Source organism: Myiozetetes cayanensis, unplaced genomic scaffold (genome assembly GCF_022539395.1).
Source record: "Myiozetetes cayanensis isolate MyiCay16 unplaced genomic scaffold, myiCay2020 scf23, whole genome shotgun sequence".
Taxonomy (NCBI): Eukaryota; Metazoa; Chordata; class Aves; order Passeriformes; family Tyrannidae; genus Myiozetetes; species Myiozetetes cayanensis.
The window spans coordinates 5775408-5796773 of record NW_026087445.1 but is presented as its reverse complement, the minus strand read 5'-3'; the positions used below and the strand labels follow the sequence as shown (position 1 = coordinate 5796773).

At 43.9% G+C, this 21366-nt stretch overlaps 1 protein-coding gene across 1 annotated transcript in view; it reads right to left on the bottom strand.

Moving 5' to 3' along the window:
• Positions 1 to 2696: 2696 nt before the first annotated feature.
• The window catches only part of GPR107 (G protein-coupled receptor 107), a 37209-nt gene continuing 18539 nt past the window's right edge, over positions 2697 to 21366 (bottom strand). Inside the window, exons 15-18 of the mRNA XM_050319918.1 lie at positions 16294 to 16343; positions 15472 to 15555; positions 14533 to 14657; positions 2697 to 8271 (exon numbers count right to left, since the gene is read on the bottom strand). Coding sequence (XP_050175875.1) covers positions 8175 to 8271; positions 14533 to 14657; positions 15472 to 15555; positions 16294 to 16343 — 356 coding nt within the window. The 3' untranslated portion in view covers positions 2697 to 8174. The remainder of the gene's footprint in view (positions 8272 to 14532; positions 14658 to 15471; positions 15556 to 16293; positions 16344 to 21366) is intronic.

Here is a 21366-nt window from a genome sequence, read left to right as displayed (position 1 = left end):
ATTAATTCCCTGTTTCCATGGGTTCTCTCCTTGCAGCCATTTTGTACCGTGCTACATCTTCTTGGCTCTCTTTAATCATCACTTAGTCAGGCTCACAGCTTTAATTCTTGTAATCTTCTGCCATTGCCCAATTCTCTCCTCTCAGTCACTGCAGCTGCTCTTTGTAGCCCCTCCAATTTGGCTGCCACCTCCTGGTATGAGAGCCATCTCAAAATGAACAAGTTTGGCTTCTCCCAAGAGATTCAGATCAATACCTTCACAGCCGTGCTGGGTGGAGGATTCCTGCTGACTTCACAGAGCTCCAACAGAACAAAGATCCCAAGCAGCTCAGGGAAGAGGCACCTGGAGCAGTGACAATGACCAACAGTAAGTGGTGGGTGTACACACATTCTTAGGGAGACAATATGCCAATGGGATATCGTGCCACCCTGCCACAGTGACACAGGACTGGAGACATAAAGAAGATCTGCACTCCCTCAGGGACAAAAAAACCCCAGAACCAAACCCAACTTATTAATATACTTACCCAGGCCACAGGAGACCCATGTTGTTAACTGCTCCTCTCATTGAGGATGTTCTTGCCAAGCTCGGCACAACCATCCCAAGAGGGAGCAGTAAATGGGATTTTAAGCCATCCCTTCCATTTTGATCCCCACTTATTCCACCTGCCACCCCTGTAACAGCCTCACCTCCACATGCCTGTTTATTTTCTTTCAGGAATACGAGAGCCATCTCATGTATTGTGTCTCAGCCACTCCAGTGAAAATATTCCACGGGAGAAAAGAGTCATGACAAAGCAGCATCACCCCCAGTTACACCATTTATCCATGGAGGAGAGGGGAGAAAAGAAAGGGATGACATGCATTTGTTACTACTTAAGGCACACAAAAGCCCTTGTCTCCTAACTGAGGACCCCAATATCAGGATCAGCTGTGCCAATACAAGCTGTGTTATTACCTCTGCTGTACAAAGCAATTTGGTTTTTATTGACCACTCGCTATACAGGGCACTACAACACACTCCTCTCATTAGAGCCTGTCAGTCAGAAGGCAAAGGAAAGCAAAAGCAGGATTGAAAGAGAAGGCAGCCCTTTGCAGTCATGAAGATAACCTTGCTCGAGCAAAAGCACTGACAGCAGGCAGCCAGGGCTGCAACAAGGAGCTGTAAATGATCAAGACAGCTGGAAATTTCAGACTCTGCAAGAAAAACCTTAAAGCAGGTAGAACAATTTACCTCCCCCGGGCAAGAAAACACCTACAAAATTGCATCCGAATGCAGCACATCGAGGGAAGCTTTGTTAGGGCTCTGGTTTTGTTTATTCTCCCCTCTGTCTGCCAGACAACCTCTGCTTGCAAAGACCTCAAATACCGGGAGCTCTTCTCTTTGTCCCCTTGGAGAAGATGGTCAGAAATCAAATTTTCCCCAGATAACTCAATTTGGTCTCCTCCTCAAGTGAGAGTTCCCACAATTTAGTCCCACTTTCTGCACCCCACCCCTAACATTTCACCTTTCCTTACAGCTGAGGGATGTTCTGGCCTGGTGCAGCCAACTCTGCCAGAGCACTGCGCTCTCAGAGCAGGGATGAGTTTGGCTGCTGTCAGGGAACGTTAAGGGACAACGTTTTAAGGCCAAACACACGACAGGCAGAACATGCAGAGGATGTTCAGTGTGGAGAAACCTGCATGAAACAGATACGGGTCACCCCAGTGCAACAACCAGCCAGCACCACCTCCATCACAGAGTTTGTTTTAATCTACAGCAGGTATTGGTGAATCCAAAGCCCGAGTACTTATTATAGTTTGGCTCCCTGGTAAAACACCACCCACCCAGAGGCTCGAGGTGAGGCAGAACTGGCTGCCTGGGAGGTGCAGGGTAGAGAACACCGGCTATTTCTGGCATTACCCCTCGATGGTAGGGTAAGAACTAGAGGCTGAACTGTAAGAAACATCTTGAAGACTCGGATTTCGTGATGAAGGACATCTGCTTTTGAGGGATGGGGGATTATCAGGAAGAAAACTTCACAGGAATACTTTGCCCTCCTCATCCCTGCCAACCCAACCAGTTTGCAGAATCCAAATGCATGGTTAGATCTCAACACCTCAGGAAGAGCACAACTACTTAAGTCCCAAAGAACTCAGTCCAGCCTAAAGCAAAAAGGTCAAGGACTTGCCCCTTTGAGATAATGTGGTCAGACCCACAAAAGATATTATTAAAAAAAGTTCTTACCCTTAATTTGTATCTGGTCTGCAAGGCTCAAAGGACCAGCTCCTTGTCTGCCCTTGCACGGTGAGGTGACATCAAGCCCTGTGGAATAAGCAGCTCCTGCTTTCCTGACTTCAGGAGATACAGGGATGTGAGGAATGCTTCTGTTTGAGACTCAGTCCACAAACTACTGCCTAAGTTCAGCTTCCAAACCTAAATGAGCAGCTGGGCAGGCACAAGCAGAGCTCAGTACCCAGAGGTCTTCCAGCTCAAGACAAGGCACCTCAGTGAACCCCAGTGGGTCTCCGACAGGAAAGCTTTTCCCTTGGAAAAAAGTTTTCCTCCCAAGATTTTTGTAATTCGGCTCCTGTATCCACAGTGCAGATGTTAAGGGCTGGAAATGGAAGCTGGGCATGTGGGAAAAGCAGACTTTGGAATCAGGGGGTCAGCGTGGCTGCTGGCAGTTCAGAAGCAGAAAATGAGATGCATTAAACTTCTTTCTGGTCAATCTTTATTTTACACATTTGCATCACAGCAGGGAAACCAAGTTACACAGACCATCCTGACTTGTCTCTACCTTGCTTCTCTTCCAATACTGTTTGCTGTTCTTTTAATAAAGTTTAAAAAAATACTGAAAAAAAAAATCCATTTTTACATCTGAACAGGAACGGAGGAATAGGATATTTACAGGTCACCAAAACCCCTGGAATTGGACCTTGCTGTACACAAGAAAGTATTTTTTTAGTTCTTCTGGAGGTCATTTACTAAATGAATTCAAAGCTACATTGTACAAGGTGCCCTAAAGCTGCTTAAAGACACAAGAGGATCTAGAATTAATTATTAATAGTTACTAAAGGGCAAGGGAAGCTATTTAGACCCATACTCTGTTTTGACAGAGCAGGTACCAGCCCCACGCTCCAGTATCCTGGCTACAGGATGAAGTGCTTCTGATGACGTGGAGGTCGAGCTCTACTTTATTACACAGAGAGCAGAACATCAAATGAAATCCCACAGGGAGATATTTATTCAGAATTGTCCTTTCTCCAGGATTGCTGCAGTCAAAAACATAAATTGGGTTCTTGAGCCAGTCAACCTACAAGGAGTGACTCTTTCCTCAGCCACTTTCTTCCAGAACCATCACTCTGCACCTCAGTGAGGATCAGTATTGTCCTAAATCCTGTTCCAGCCACTTGTGAGTACATGTCATGAGCAGTTCTTACAGGATCAATCCTTGATCCAAGCAAGAAACTACATGGGGGAAATACACAGCTTCCCAATATTGCTAGTGAAAAGTGATTAGTAAGCCCAAGATAGCATTGCATCCAGCAGCTACCAAAAAAAAAAAAAAAAAAAAAGCCACATTAATCCAATTTAGAACAACATTTTCCAGCAAATTGACCCCAGGGAACACAAAGTAAAATTGGTTAAGTGCCTCTGGGCAGCACCACCTCAGCTTTCATGAAACATTGGGGTTACTGGCATTACACACAAGGTCACAGGTTTCAGACAGTGAGTCCCATCAAGTTCAAACATCACTGTACCTCCCCCTCCTGCACACCACAGCTCCACACTCTTTGTACACTGGTGAAAAATGGGGACATGCTGTGTGACTGAAGTGGAGGTCATAGCACAGAATCCATAAAACACATCTGCTTTAAAAGTGACAGCAGTCTGTCAGCTGGCATGGCAGCTCAAATTGAAGGAGACAAACCCACCAAAGGTAGACTGAAGCAAGGAGAATTCCCTTCCCTTTCCTTAATAGCTAAGCAACTCCAGGTCTCAGAGCTCAACAGAGCATACAAATACCCAATATTTGCTTCAAAGTGGCCAGTTTTCAGATAGACAACAAAAAACCTTCCTCCTTTCTTGTCAATCTCATTGTCAGTGGCCAGACTGCATTTGTCTTCCCTAAAAGGAGCACACTGTAAGGAAAAAAGACTTAACACACTAAAAATCTTCCACTGGAGTTCCACCAGATGTGCATGCTGGAGTGCTCAGAAGGGATGTTACAGTGCTCAAGGGTACATGGTGGATGCACACTCATACTACAGAGAGCCCACTCAGCTTAGAAAAACACATCTTCCACACCACTTGCTCCAAGACAAAACACTGCAATGCAGCAAATTTTTACAACATGCTCCCTGGGTATGCCAGCATGGAAATCCAGGGACAGGGCACTCAGCTGGAGAGAAACACCGAACAATGCACTGCACAGACCATGACACGCCGAGTTGGGTGACAACATGAAAGAGCATCCTAACAGGACAGCGTGTGGCTTCTTCAGCTCAAACTGCTCCACTCTGAGCAAGCAGCAGCAGTGTTCCAGATGACCCCATTATGTCTTGCTTTCCTTTAGTAAGTCTCGTGATGAACCATCAAGGAAAACGTTTTTCCAGCCTGAAGAACGCGAGAGTCTGGCAGTGGCACTGCAAGGCTCCCTCTGGAAGACACCCTGAACAGTGACAGCGGGAGGGAGGAGTGCAGCAGTGGCATGTCATCATCAACAGGGATTTATTGGGGCATAACCTGCATTACAGCTGAAGACTGAACCAATCTCACTTCTGTCTGCAGAGGGTGCCGAGTGCTCCACTGCAGCGACATATGGGAAAGCATTCCTACCCTTTATTCCAAATTGCACCAGATCTGCTGTGTCCTGTCAGGGGCATTGCTTCAGTCCCCCACCTTAGTAAAAGGCAGAGACAGGAAAGTAAGGCTGTATCCCAAAGCAATCTGCAATTCACAACAGATTCCCTGTGAAAGACAGAGCTTCCTACAGCAGATCAGCAGCTGTCAGCACGTGAAAGGCAGGCACTGATTATCCTGCCCGGGGAGCTCGGAGCTGCTGCACTCCACGAGCCCTGGAGTCATGCAATGCCAGTCATGCAGCTGTGGGTTTGCCCGGGAGGAAGGGGAGGGAGCAGCCCTCTCTTTGATGCTTTGCAGTGCAGCACAGTATGCGACAGAAGCACGGCTGCATCCTCTTCCATCTTCCACCACCCCACCCTCCAAGTCCTTCGCACACCCCTGCAAGACACTTCCTGAGCTGCTCCGAGGAATTCCACCAGACCAAGTGGAAATTTACTGCAGCCATTCCCAAAGTGAGAATCTTTCGGTTTTTTGACTTGTACATGACGTTCATTTTGCTTCCCAGTGCCCAGGTTTGACCAGTTCCTGCTGCTTGGCATCCTGCACTAAGCACCAGCTGAAGCTGGTTGTAGAGCTGACTGCTGAAACTCAGGGCTGAACTTGGAAAAAGCTCTTCCAAAAAAAAAAATACTTCCGGAATACTGCTGTGACTTTTCATGCCAAGACAAAAAGAAATGACCCATTTTTTGGCCTTTGACTAGCGAGCCAGGGACTTGGCAGATAAACCTACACCAGATGCAACTTCAGCAAAAAAAAAAAAAAAAAGTGCATATAAAAAAAGAGAAACCTGAGACTGAGGTAACAGCATTTGCCAAACTGTCAGCTCCACTGATGCTGAGGTATGGAATAGGCAGCTGTTTGGAACCAGCTCAGCACTCACTGGGATCCCAGCACAGCCCTCATGTTTTTGGGTGAAATGTCACAGCCATTAGAATTTCACACCTCATTCACAAAAGGAATTAACATGTTCTGTTCTAGAGCAGCAACATGTCCAGATAAGACTGTTATTGCACTTTGTTCCCTACAGCACATCCTTATCCCTTACACACCTCTCAGTCCCAACAGACCAAGCCTCCAGTGGGCTTCTCTGAACTAAGTACAGCCTGTCTGAGCAGCCCTTTGGATGCAGTGAGTGACAATTCCACAGGGACAGAGAAACTCTGCAGAGCGAGAGGATGAGTTTCCCAGGTATTGTATTTAAGGTATGATGAGCTGGGTCTGCCTGTGCTTATGGTCCAATTTCTCACACCTCAGCTACTTAATATGCAGATTTATTCTTACAGAAGGTCTAAAAGGCCCATAGATCACCAAACAGCCTCCCTAATGGTGTAGGATCTGTTGCCACTAAAACCGTCTCACTGACAGCAAAAGTCAAACTATCACTGTTGGGATTACTGTGAAGTTATGGCTGAGGAGGAAAACAGAAGAGGACTGTGCACCCAGAGAACAGGGCTACTTTCAAGCTGTATCTGAAGAGAAAGCAGTTCCAGGTATCAAAGCAGGTAGATTTGTTCCTACCATCTCCATGGTGTGTAGAACCAACATGTGGGAGAAGTGGCAACCGGAGAAAGTGAAGCTGCTCCTCAAACAGCGAGTCTTGGTACACACACTGCTCACCAAGAGCTCTGCAGCCCCTGCTCGACAGTGAGGAAGTGGTTCAAGATTCTGAAGGAAATCCTCCTTCTAAGCTTACAGAATAAAATTACCTAGTGGCTAACAGCCCTCTAATAATTTGTGCCCCAGAGATGCAGTCCCTTCAAAAAAGCAATTCCTAACTGAGTCCAAAAGCAATGCTGGCACTCCCAAAGCTCTGATGATGCCTATCCCTGTCAGTCTGGCAGAAGGACTTGGCTCAACAGCACCACATTTCAATGCCTCTACATCAATATTAAGGCTTCAGTGGGTCAGTGAGTTATACTTGATTTATTTTTCTTACAGCTTGTCCTCATTACATCAGTGAACCACTTCCATCCTCCCCCAAATTAACAACCATTTTCACTCCTGCAGCTATAACAGCAGCTGCCTCACTGACCATAGCAGGGACTACAGAGAAAATCCATGTGGCATTTGCAACACATCTGTAAAGACTCCACTGACAGTCAGGACTTCCATATTCCCCTGCATCAAGGTTCTGGTCATCTTCTTTCCTGACAAAAAACATTTAGGACTGGGAGCTGCAGTTGCCTGCTTTTGGTGGCAATACTGTTTTGACCAGTTCAGCTTGTCTCAAACAGCAGTGTCATTAATTCCTACATAGCCAGACAGGTACAAGCAGCCACCCAGGGAGGCCAGGTAACTCAGGATAAGGGTGAACCAGAGATTTATACTGCAGTAAACTGGCTAGACAGATTGCCACTGGAGAGTCTGGTACTGTTTATACTGAGTCAGAGAGGAGCGACTTCTGAAATACCTTGAAAATATTTTATCAAGCAGACCAAGGTGCTCTGGGTCACAGCTTGAAAGTAAATGTCGAGGATAGCGTGGCAGACCCCTAAAAAGCAAGCATCAGTCTTACAACCTCTTGTGTAGTTCTTGTCAGGTGGGGGTGAACCGAGAGCCACTCCATGAGGAGTGGAGAATGTTCATCAATGCTCCCTGCACTGTGGGCTCAGTGCTTGAATGGAGAACAGCCACTTGTTTCCTGTATAGTAACACATTTTAAAGCCTGGCACATTCAGGTGGATACCTGCATAGATAAAACAAGGAGATACTTATCAACTCTCCCACTGGTGTGAGCAGTGGCAGAAGTCACCTCATCCAATACCCACTCAGTCTCTTTAAATAACTGCAGTTGCTCCTACTCACGTTCTGCAACGTTTTGTCCAAGCCAAAAGGAGAGTTTACAAAAAGAAGAAAAAAAAAAAATACTTACATCTCTTATCTTCTTTTCCCACCTTCTGACACGCTTTTGTAACTCCTGGCATACACGTTACATAGTGTGTGTGTATATATATATATGCACATTATATAAAATATATACTTTCCATACACACTGAAGGTCTCTCTTCACATTAGCATTACACATTCTGAAGAATGCAACTGCAAACAACTCAGGGTACAGAACCGATCCAGAAAGGGGGGAAAAAAAAACCAGAATAAGCTACCCAAAATCCCTAGGAAAGCTTTGCACTCCTTGCAGGTACCAGGAGATCCCATTTTCTTATGATCAAAGGAATAGTTATGTTTCTGCACTGCTGTGCTCCCCCCAGACACACACCCCACTCTGCCGTTTCAGTGGTGGGAAGTGCAAGTTGCTCCCTTTCCACTGAGAGTAATATTAATAAATTAAAACAGTTCCTCTGAAAGTGCTGCCTTAGTCCAGTCCATCATGCCGTGCTCTCCCATTCGCCCTGGGGCTCTGCTGAACCATTCACCACTTTCTTGACCTTCTTCATGCCCTCCATTACTCCTGAAGTCGTCACCCTGGAAGGGAAGGGAGAGACATCAGCAATCAGACCTTGAACTGTAACATCCATTTCACAGCCCACACTTCTTTTCCTGTGCCTATCAAATCACACTCCTCACGTGTCTCTTTACCCAGACCGAGCAGTTTCATGTTTGGAACTCTGTTGCTCCTATTTTGCAGCCAGGTATCACCTTGGACACAACACTGATGGGTGTTGGGAGCAAGGCCACTGTCCTTGAGCACCTCAAGGCCCTGCCCATCTATCGTTAAACTAAGCCAGCAAATAGTATTTACTTATACTTGAAAGAAGAGTTAGAGAGTTAAACCAGGTGTTTATTTGCTAAATTTGAGCAGTTTGCTCAAAAGAACATTTTGCTATACAGCTGAACACCCTTAGTTCTGTGCATTGAAGACTTTCTCCTGCATTTGCAATGCTTTAAATAGGTGCACCATAATACACAAATGCACACACAGTGGACACTGCCCCAAATGAACCTTATTAGCTTAATGCACACCAGCTCCTGTTAATAGCAAAATTACTCAATGAGCAGCAACAAAACAGAGGCGAGAGGTCATCCTTTTTATGCCACCCAGGGCTGGATTTGTCATGACAATCTGACCATTGAACTACAAAGCCTCATAATACCATTCAAACATTAGGCAGACTGAACTGTTTATCCAGGCAGAACAGCAGCACTCCTCTCAGAACTGCCCTGGCTCTTCAGCAGCTCTTCAGCCCAGCAGCTTCTCTGCTGCTACACAAAACAGGCCATTAGGATGCACAACACATTTCCTTTATTCTTTTCCACAATGTGATTCTCATTCCACTCAGGCATTTTTTTTCTTCCCCCCACCCCCAAATGTGATACAAAGGTTATTTTGGATGCTGGAAGTAAGAGTGCCAATAGCTCAGTACATTCCCAAGGGATGCCTGGAAGCATGCACAGAAGCGTCCTGTTCAAAGCTGCTGCTGTCGGTCTGGGTGTGCTTTCACCTGCTGTTTACCGTGTCAGAATGCTTTATTTGATCAGAGCTGCTAACAACATCTTCACAGCATCACCCCAAGAGGAGAAGTCATCTTCAGATACACTCTTCTGATAATGCCCTTAGTTCCACATTAGATATCCCAGCTTCTGTTCATGTACTGTAAAAATAATTCACTCTGACTGCTGTGTTCAGTGACTCTCTAGCAGTGGCAGTACTGGGTTCATTTTAGAGTGAGCCTAGATGAGCTTATGCATAACAGGAAAGTGTCACAAGAGTACAGATAAAATAAGTTTATTCTCTATTAAAATAAAATAAAAAACTATAGAGAAAAACAAGCAGATTGCTTAAAGGAGAAAGATGGAATTACTAAATAAACATTTCCTAGAAGAGATCAAACTTATCAGCTACAGACGTGTAGATCTCAAGTTATCCTTGCAGACAAAGGTTTCCCCACAGTCACAAAGGAAAAAAATTTGGAGAAACGTAAGCTAGACAAAAGCAAAGTAGATGGATAACTAATTGGAAAAGCATGCATTGAGATGTACTTAATGGTTTCCTGTCAAAAATGTAAGAACATTGAGTGTGGTTCCAGAGAGGCCTGTCCTGGGTTCACTCCTATTCAGTATTTTCAGTAATTGCCTGGGTAATGGAATAGAGAACTTGCTTATTAAATCTGCACAAGACACTAAGAGCTGCACACTGGAGAACAGGACTAGAATGCTGAAGCATTCTGGCAAATCAAAGTGATAAGTCAGGAAAACATGGGAGGATGCAGCAAGACAGCTACAAAGTTTAATCTTCAGAAACAATCAGCTTTGTAATTACAGAATCAGGAATAAGTATCCATTCAAGGAAGACTCAAAGATTACCCTGGACTGCAAACACAAATGAGCATCTAATACACTGCAGCAATGCAGCAGCAGACACACTGGGATATATAAAGAGGTGTTTTACACATACATGACACCAAAGCAGGCCTAACACTTGACTCACAGCTAGGAAGATCCCACCTGGCACACAGCCTAGACTTCAGCACTGCACTCCAACACCATTGCAAACCCACTGCACGCCAAGGTGATGACAGAAGGAATGAGATGTTACGGCTATGAGGGAATGATCCCCTTCCCACATTTACGAGACAAACAGCTACATATTGAAACTGCAGCCAGGTCAAGCCATGTCCTTTGTTACCAGAGAGGCCATTTGCTGGGTCCTGCCCAGTAACAGCAAAGAACTGGGAGAGATTTCAGCGTGGACTCTCCAACAGTGAAGGCTAAAGCCAATCCCAAGAGCGCTGTTCTTGACTCGTGACAAGTGCATGAAGTAGCTGTGAGTCCTCCTTTTCTCAGATTGCCAATTGTACCTGAACAATTCCTCTCCCTCTCAAAATCAGTCCAGCTTACATGTTTTAGTGCCCAATAAAATAAGGGTAGCAGCACTAAGACCAAGCACACTGCAATCTCCTTTATTGTCCTCAGAGCAGTCTCAGTACTTCAGTTCTGACCTGCAATATGGCAGGGAAATATCCCTCACCTGCTCCCTGCTGAACTGCACTTCTAGCCCACAAATTAGCAGCAGTTAGAATGCAACAAATCCTTCTCACTAAACCATCTCTCTCCAGAGAGCATTTTTGTGCCTGTCAGGCATTTACAAATGAGGCACAAAGGCTGCTCCCCAAACACTCCATCCTACAGTGCTGCTGAAATTTCATGGTTTTTATTTTATTCCTGCGTTGCATCCAAGGTATCAAGGAATGGCTAAACATCCAGAAGTGTCTCCAGCCTTCCACACTGGTGGATCTCAGCTGTCTTTTCTCCTGTTTGTTTTGTTTTATAGTCCAACAAGAAGCACTGCAATAACTGGCAGTAGCCAGCCCTTACAAGCTACTGCAAAGTGGAGTGAAAGTTGATCAGCCATGGAACAAAAAAAGCTGATCTCTGCAATGGAAAGATGTGTTAGATGAAGAAAATCACTGCTAATGCAGAGCATCATGAATCAGTCTGCCATGAGGCACAACCTGAGAGAAAGCAGAGAAAGGCAACCAACCAGGACATGAAGTCTCAGCACAGAATTGGCTGCCTCACGATGCTGTGAGAAACTCCAGATCCCAAGGCAGATCAGTGTAACCACAACAGTTCACTGTGTTGAGGCTGTTTTGGGTGTTAAGGAGAAGCAAAGTCTCCTCACACTGAGTAAGATGGATTTACAGACTCGAGAACAAAACCATTAAAGGTTTCTTCTCCTGCAATTCCTCCTCCAAGTGGAAATATCTTAAACCCCACATCCTTGTATGAACATTCTCAACCAAGATCTGTAGGAGAGCATTTTGGTACCCAAATCTAAAGCAACAAAATGATAAAATAAATAAATAAATAAATAAAAACCACCAGCAAAACTCCTTTTTTCCCCCTTCCTCACCCCCATCTCATCTACTGTACTGTTTATATTTTTTGTTCATGCCCCAGAAATGGCATTAGGATTGGAAAGCCTGACAGCTCTTTCTGCCAAGTGTGGCTGCACCTTTTCAAGCAGGGAACTTCAATCTAACAAACTGTCAGCAAGGAGCCCACGTACTGACAGAACGAGCTGCCCAGCACAGAGTACACAGCAAGGCTCTTTGCTCATGATGAATCGCTCACTGGCCCTGCTTAGAAAAGAACAGGCTGGTTCTAAGCTCAAGTCTAGTCACACTCTCCTCCCCACCAGCACAACTTGTGTTGAGCCTGGAATAACTGCAGAGAAGGTCCTGTAATGTCTGTGGATTCTTTCTCCAATACAGAGGCGTGTTAGCTGAAAAGACTTATTACAAGTCACCTTTGCTGTTCTTGATTTATGTTTTATTCTTGAGAGTTACAAGAACTTCCAGAGAGAAGAGTTGTGCCTTAAGTTGCTTCTGTCAGACACCTAATCTGTGGATTTTTTTTTGATAGATTGCAGATTTCCAGTGTCCTTAACAGTATTTACATTTATTGCAAGATCAAGCTTTGTATAGTTTGCACTGCATGAAAACAGACACAAGCTAGAGAGCTGCTGTTGAAATGTCCTTTTTTTTTAACTGCTGGAAGAAAAGCAGGCCTGGAAAACAGGTTTGACCTCCCAGCTTTCCTCTCCGTTGGCTCATAGAGATGTTGAGTCTAAAGAAACTGAACACTTCTGTTTTAGAGAAGCTGATTTTAACAAAAAACCTCTGGGAGAGGAAAATAACCATAAAACCTGGCAATAAGACACAGCAGAACACCATGAAGTCTGTAGGTTTTTACCTTCTGCCATAGCCTCTGAAGACAAGTGGGTATTTATCACATAAAAGACAAAACACTCATGCAATGGTTAGTCAGGGCACTGTCAGGCACTGAGTCACCTGCTCAAATAATCTGTGATTTCCCCTTAGTCCCCCCCCAGAAACAACACTTAATATTTATAAATGCAAGAGATAGGACCAGCAAGACCCAAGTCAACAAGAAATTTAATACACTTTGAGTGCAGTGCTTCACCTGTCACAGAATGTGCATAAACTCTGCTTTTCAAATAAGTGCACACCTAACCTCCCTGGTGGAGGTGAGGAAGGGAGAACCAGACACAGATTATCCCCTGCCAAGTGCCCAAATGGCATAAAACTTCTGGTGAATCAGATGAGAAAAATTCAAGCAAGGCTAAAGGGAACAACCCACAAGGCACAATGGAAGCTCTCAAGGCAAAGAGCAAAATGCCTTACTAGGAAAAGGCTCACAGGGAATTCTGATCCTCAGGTTTCTAGTAATTCTGTTTCACTGAGGTGAGATCTAAATCACTGAATTAGTTCATTAAAATTTCTCCAGCTTATTTCTGTCAGATTCTCCTAAATTTAGCAACTTCTCCAATTGACTGACATCACTGTATTTGAAAGGTGTCCTATTCTTAGTCCTAAAAAAACCCCACAAACCCACAAGCAAAAATTCATTAAGCACATAAGGCAAGGTTGAAATTCACTCCAACAAGCAACAAGAAAAAAAACCCATTGTGGTACAATCACAAATCCTGCCACATCTTCCAGTTCAGGCAGTACCTTCCTGATGTCAATGCTTATTTACCAGCTGCCAAACTGAAATCAGTTTCTTATATAACCATTTTAACACCTATAAGTGAAAGTGATTTTAAGGTCACTACCCACTAGTTGGATTCCACTTGAAAAAATGACAGATTTTCTAGACCCAAAGCAAAAAATAGCTAAGCATTAAAAAAGATCTTTGTTACCAGCGATATTTCTGAGAAGTTCAGTTCCTTAGATTACATTTGAGGTTGGATTCTATGATTCAAACCTCTTTATAGCCATTTCCCAGTAAGATCCATTTCTTTCTGAGCTAACTAGGAGAGCAAACACATCTTGACTTTTTTTTTTTACTCCTGTATTAAAAATTGGAGAGTTCATTTATTTCACCCAAGATCAGGTAAAGGAGATTTAGCAAATTGGAAAAACTCTGAGGAATAGGCTTGTGAGCCTGTACATGAATTGCAATTATGCATGAAATGTATAACTACTAAAGGATTAGGCTGGCTCTGCTCCTATTAAGGTAGCAGAGTCTGTGGCAGTTATAGCTGTACCCAACACTCCTGGCAGGCTGAATTTCTTAGGGCAGTTTCTATCATAAATTCAGAAATGCCACTCATTTTCTAAGTCCTCAGAAAATCACTGCAAAGCAAATGACAGGGACTTAGGCTGAGCCCTGCTTTATCATTTCTCCAGACTAGCTCAGCTCCTGAAGCATTTGTGGTGCCTCACGGTTTAGCAGCAAGGAATCGAACAAGGAAAAGCATCAGCAAAAAATCCATCTCCTTGGTTCAGTGTTGCTTTAGATAAATTTTTGCAAAAGTACAGGCTGAACGCCAAGGCATGTGGTCATTTATGTTCTGTAGATTGGCAGGTCATTTTTGTTGTTGGTTTGGGTTTTTGGTGTTTGGTTTTTTTTATAAATATGAAGCATTAATGATAATCTGTAAGGCTTGTTCATGTTCAATGACAAAGTAAACTCAGAAGCTTTATTACTTGATATTTTCACGGGCATCTTTTTGCCCCACGAAAAGCTTTACCAGCTTATTCCACACTACTGCAATAGCCAGGTCAGAGGCTCCTGTGCATAAACACAAATCTCTTTACACACACCAAACAGACACCTCGTCTTTAAGTGTGTGGGCAGACTCGAATCTTTTTCAGAGAAGGATTTATAGAGATTAAAGTAAACTGGTTTTAAACATTACTTTTCTCAAATCAAGTGAAGAGGTAAAAAAATAAAAAAGGAGGGGAAGGGGGTTCTTACACAGCTTCCATCTCCAGGTCATCCTCATCATCCTGAGAAAGCTGTAGATAAGGGTTGTCTGACGCTGGACGGAACTTGTACCCAGTGAGGACAAAGAACACAAGTGTGGCCATTTCATCCAGCAGCTGCAAGTGAAAACACAAGGTTGAAGTTCAGTCCTGTAATGCTTTGTGGTCACACAACATCTCTCCTCATTCATAAGGTTCAGGGTTTAATGGCCAAGGAGCCTGTGCCAGAGCAGAAAGAAAGCAATTCCTGCCCTGTTATCATTAATCCCAGGCTAAAGGCTGTCAAACCCTTTGTTCTTTCAGCTTTCCCTGTCATTTTAAATACAGTTATAGTTCTATCCATCACTTCAGAGCTTTCAAAGAACTATGGCAAGACTTGGGTTTTAAATGGGGGGGGGGGAGGAAATCATCCCTAAGTTATTTGGTATTTTCAACAGTTAATGTATTCCAAGGACTCCCTGCACAGTTACTTGGATTATATGTTAAGAAACCAAGTATTTAAAAGTCACTAGGCAATAAAGCCTGTAGATGGAAGAGCAAAAGCCTAATTCTCTGGCTCCCTGGGGCCTCAATTACACAGGGCAAACCTGACTAATTTTTTTTTCTCCTTTGTATGTTCTTGATTAATTTTCTTCAGACATCTTTAAATTGAAAGACTAAAAAAAAATCAATAATGCAATTACTTTCAGACATCTCATGTATAATCCAGTAGGCTCACTGGACAAATATAAGACTACAAATATATTCCTTCACCTTAAGCATATCACTGATAAAAATCAGGAGGAGACAGGGTGCAGCACTGTGCTTTGAGATGCTCTACTATAACATGAGGACCAATTTACAGATTTTCTTTGGTGCAGTTACATTTAAAGAATAATAGAGAGGAAAAAAAAGCCCAGGAATGGATGTATTTTCCTTTGCTGGCAAATACCTGGTACAGCCATTTCCACTGGAATGGAACAGCAATCTTTATGAGAATGGCAATGATCCGTGTGAAGTAAATGTAACACACAATCTGGGAAGGGAGAGGAGAAAGCGTGATGAGAACAATAGCACCCTCCTTACAGAACCTCTTTTTCCAGAGAAATAGCTCAAGCAATTCCCAGACAACTCCTCATGTCAGACTGGCCTTATTATGCTCCTCAATAAACATGGAAGATACAGGCTGAGGGCTCGACTGCTTGTTCAACATCCAAATAACTCCAGCTGTTGGCAACACACTCACGTTACAGCAGGAAATGCTTTAAGTATTACGATTTCATAGAACTCAAAGAATCACCCTTGTAATTTATCACTCTTACCACTTATAAGAGCCTGAAATGAGGCTGTTGGAAATCATTAAGAAGCCTGTGTTCTCCTGGGAGATATACCCATGGCTCCCACTGACTTCATCACAAGCTGCACACATGCATCTCAAGGCACCATTTGGTCCCAAGTTTAATTTTTAGCAAGTTTACAGTATGTTATTCAAGCCCATCAATTCAACTGGCAGCTCAAGCTGTCTCCAGAGGAAATCAGGAAGCATTACAAATAGCTGGAACCAATTTAAAGATAGACAGAAGGATGCAACCACGAGGAAAAAAAGGGAAGTTGCTTTTAGGATTGTAAGCCAGTTGACCAAGATGCCAAAGCACAGAGCTAGGATCACCTCCACCACATCCACCAGCTGTGGGAGCTTCCAACAAGTATTCCATTTAAGAGTTTGAACAGCTTCCAAGTGCTCTGCATGCCTGTGTACAGGTGTTTTACTTACCATAACATAGTAATGTCTGAAGAGCTTCAGCTTTGCTAGGTTAATGGCAGCTATCAAGAGAACACAAAAGTCCATTAGAAAATTGTTAAAATGAGACAGTTAATTCTTATGCTTGTCTGCAGGGTAGGCAAGTGGTCAAAACTAGAACTCAGTTAATCCCAGACTAGAAGGGTTTGCCTCACACCCCACTGGGCACTCCAAGGCAGGCCAGACTGGTGTGTCCACACACTGGACAATTGTCAGGCTGGGGTGAATTCTCTCTTAAAAAGGGAACTCAGATTGCTTTTACACTAAATTTTATATGCACACATTCTGCAAACTTCCTCTACCCATGTACAGCCAAGTAGATACAGTCACCTCACTCCTGCCAGAAGGGCCACACCATCTGACACCACCTCCTAGAAAGTTCCTGTCTCTTCTAGAGTCCTTGCTGACCTGAGCAACTTTGGGGTATTCACAGCTCTAGGAACCACTGCATCTCGCTGAACTGCAGCACAGGCATTTTAACATCTAAGCAGGATGTTCGTGGCTCTGTCACAGCTTACAAGTGAAATGGGAAATCATCCTAAACAGTTATTAAACGCAAGTGTTCCCATCACAAGCCGTGTAAGCCAAGGCCCCGGGCGAACCTCCGTGTGCTGGACAGATCCCATCAGCTGCAGGAGCACAGCAGACACTCATGTGAACGAGCTGAGGTCAACAACAGATGGAACAGCTGTCAGCTCTGGTTTGAGAGTCAGGTTTTATACATGCAGCAGGATTACAAATACAGATTCCTGATGCTTTTGTGACAACATGAGAGGCAAAGAGTCCAAGATATGTTGACAGCGTACAGAGATGCAGCTTATAGCCAGTGATACAAGCTGCCAGTTAAAAAATGTTGCCACATATTTACTGATAGTCCCTCCAAGCCCTCATAAGGTATTTATCAGACGTGGAAGTGCAATACATTGTGCTTAAGTTCACCTGCAGCCCCTCACAGAATTCACCCCCAGCACAGATTTATAAAAGGTTGCATATATTTGCACATAAGGTCTTCCAGGTGCACAAGAGAGCAAAATACAGTATTACACATGAGGAAGAGAAGGGCTGATAGCTCCCAAAGAAATGCTTCACTTCCTGTGACAAAACCAAAGCAGCTTTTCTTAAAGAAAGGCAACATCAAACGCACTGCTCCAAATAAACTCCTGTAGCTTCCCACTACAGAAACTACAATGAAGTCAGGCAACATTCTGTTCTAATGATGATTTGTATAATCTAGAGATCAAGAGTCCCTTTCCAGCTTATATTTAGTGGTCCATGAGAACCACTCAAAGCTACAGACACCTTGAGACAACACAAACCCTCCTCCAGCAGAAACACTCCAAGAGCAGCACTTGACTAACACAAGGCACGATGACCTGATGTTAAAAGCTTTTCCCAACAGAGTTGGTGAAAGATTAAAATGTGTAAATAAGCAATAAATCATGAAGCAGGGAAGCAATACTGTCCTATTTAAAGGAGAGCTGCATTAAGTGTGACCACAAAGATCTTGTGATTTCCCACACGCCGGTTTGCACACAGAAGGATCTATTTTGAACTCAACGCATCCAATTTCAGGAACTGCCACCAACTGGTGCAGTGACAGGCCATGAGAATTACCAGGCTTTGTAGCTCAAGGAACACCAACTCAACAGCTGTGATTCAAACTGCCAGTCCATCAGTGCTTCACAGTCAACAACAGCGAGCTGGGGAGTCATTTCTGTTGGATTCATGCAGTGCAGAGGATGAAAGGACAGCACAGACAAAGATCTGGCTGCCAAGTGAAGTGTCACAGTGCCACCTCTCCCAGCTGATGAAGCACAGCTCAAGATCTCACCTACTCATCATGATAATCAATACCAAGGAGTCATAAGTTGGTATATCCACCCATCTAGAATGTCTGAGCATGGGAAAGAAGGGTGAAGGAAGGAAAAAAGGCAACCACCACCAAGCAGAAAGGCAAAAAAGTCACCTGTGGAAGCTGGCTTGCTGATTTATTAGAACCAGGTGCTCTCTTCTAGCTGCCTCAACAGCAGAAATACTTCACTATCAGATACTCAAGTCAGTATTAATGCATGTCTACAAAATTCTGCCAGTTTTTTTTTTAAACAACTCAAAGTTAGAGGACACACTGTTCTGGAGAAAATCTAAAATCATCATTGCTTGGCATCAGCAGCCTATGATTTGCTTCTTCATAGTCTGAACGTGCTCCAAGCAGTAATATTTGAGTCTTGCTGTCCTGGACACTTGAAGACTTCTGTTCACCTCAGCCTGGCAGCACTGACAGCAGCACTTGCAGGGAGTGAGGCTTGGCCAGCAGCTGTCACTTACAACTTGAATCACTTGCAGCCCCAACCTGTAAAGCTGTGATAACACAGCAGCAATCACAGCAGGCAGTAAAGGTTGGGTAAATTCATGTTTCAAGTATGATAACCATTCTGCAAAGAACAGTACTTAACTGCAGAGAAGGGAAAAAAATAAAATTAAAAAGACTTTCTACCAAAGGTTTTACAAATTAATTCATACCTGTGTTCCATCTCTTTCATAGGGTAATTAAAAAGATGAAAGCCATCTTTCCAAGAAAGACTCATAACATCTATACCTTGCTCCCCTCAGTTTCCCCTCTCTATCACCATTTACTTGAACAGCTTGTGTCTGCAATAGCCTGATCTGCCTCGATCAAAACACAGCACACCCCAGTATTTTGATAAGCAGCCTCCTTTTCAGATTGCCCTGTGCTAATTTCCAATGCTGACACTGCCTGGTAGGATGGAAAAAAGAAAGTTGGACCATCCACTGCAGCCCTGCACACCACACAATAAGCTTTTTGATGAATACATCTGACCTTTTCAGAATATGTATGTAATAACAATCCCATGACTGCAGCTGAGGGCACGAGGGGCTCAAGCCCAGACAATTCAGTACAAAAGGCAAACCCATAAAGCAGCAAGAGAACACATTCAAGTACAGCTGAGAATATCTCTACAGTGCTTTGCTTGCTCTGCTCGCTCTGGTGCATTTGAGATGTGATCTGTGCCATTATCGAATTGCAAATGGAAGTTTTCTATTCTCCCCAGTGGTGCAGCACACATGTAGACCTAGACCTCAAAAAAGCAAGTCTGAGAAGTGTGGCTCTACAGTCTCTAGAGCACTCTGCTTAAAAGCACTCCTGTACTAGAAAGAGGAGGTCAGACAGACACAGCAACACTCATGCAATGCATGAGAAGGTGGTAGAGACGAGTTCATCTTGAATATCCCGAAATACACCAGCCATTTGGCACAAAAGGTCTCCACCAGGGTCAGATGAAAGTCCAAAGTACAGGATAAGCAACATGCAGTTACTACATCAACCCTGGACAGCACCTGGGGCACCTGGAAGTGGTGCTGAGCTCAGCCAAGCAGAGGCTGCCCTGCACCACCAGGCAGGACCAGGCTCTTTGTTCACAGCATTTTCACGGCACAGCATCAGAAAGACACTGAATACTGCAAGTGGTTTTTCCTGCCATGGGGGCAAGCAGGAGAGCACTAATCGTTATATACCCCCTGCACAGAACACAGGGAATGTTGCCTGGGAGCTACACACTGCAATCTATTTCCCCTAATTCTGCTGCCAACTGTGACATGCTGCAGTGCTCCAGGAAAACAGCAAACCACGATCTGAGTGTGCCATGTCACATTCTCATCACGCTGTCACACACGGAGGTACCAGCAGAACAAACTGCAGCAACGTTTTCAACCCCCATTCCTCCCTCAAACAACAGATGACACGATGACTAGAGTGGGTTATGAGACTTAAGAGGTCCAGTGACCCAGAGCTTGGCATTTCAAACAAAATAATATATAAATAATATGTATATACTCCCTTTTTCTCATGATGCCTGTAAACGAGGTGGTGGCAGTTGAGCAGCTTTGCAGCCTGAAGGATTCTAGGTCAGCTTGAAAGGCTGATTTCCTTAAATCTACAAGACATTTGCAATGCAGATCTAGGAATGGACAGAGAGCACAGGCTCCCATCTGAAGGAATATGTAGTGACAGATCAAAGAGGTGTAGCTAAGCACTTGTTTAAGTCTGAAGGTGGCGATTTTTAAAGGGGAGGGAAAAAAGCTTCTAAAAATGGGATGTTTACACCCACTGCTGTGCAAGATAAGAAGCCTGTGTAGGTCAGACTTACTGCTTTAAAGATCACCTTCATGGGAAAAAAGCAAACAACCAGGCAGCTCAAACTGAGCTGTATCACTGTGCCATGTCTACTCTTCACTATCAATCCACAGCATCTGTGTATCTAAGGTCTCCCTGGATAATTATGGCTTTAGACCCATTCTTCCAGCTTTTCTACATTAGAATAACTTAAAATAATCTGGTTTAAATGACTATCAGCTAGTAACTCCAAATCACTGCCACTTATAACAAGAGAACAAGACAAACAGTCAGGAAACACCACCAAGATACCAAGCCTTAAAGTCCTGGAGTTGTTAGTTCTAACAGATGCAAGGAAGCAAAAGTAATTTTCCTTAGGTCTCTCTCACCAGCAAGAAGGTCACCAGAAGACTCAGTGCCAGGAAAAACAACTGGTGAATGTATAGTATGTAATTCCCCAATACACCCTATAAGTTAATGAAGCTACAGGGAAAGCAGCCTTTGACTGGACAATAAATCCCAGCAGGCAACAGCCAGTCCAACAAGGACTGTCTGCACAAGATCCAGTTCTAACCACAGGACAGCCAGTGCAGCACTTAAACTGCATATAAGAGGACCCAGTAATTTTTACTACTTCAGGAGAAAACTACCTTCAACAGCAAGAAAAAAAAAATGCTGGTGATTTGAGAGTTAGTGCTGGTTCTGTTCTTCACATGAGAAGCTGAGACACTGAGCAGCACCCCTGCAGAACAGAGCCTCCAAGGGAAGCCTCCAGAGCAAAGAGCATGTGGTTCTAGTAAAGACTATTCATTGATAAGCCTACCATGAATGATTTTACATTTTACAGTGCAACCAAATCACTTCTGGTTTTCTCAGCAAGACACAGTAACAGCATGACATCATTAGGTCACATT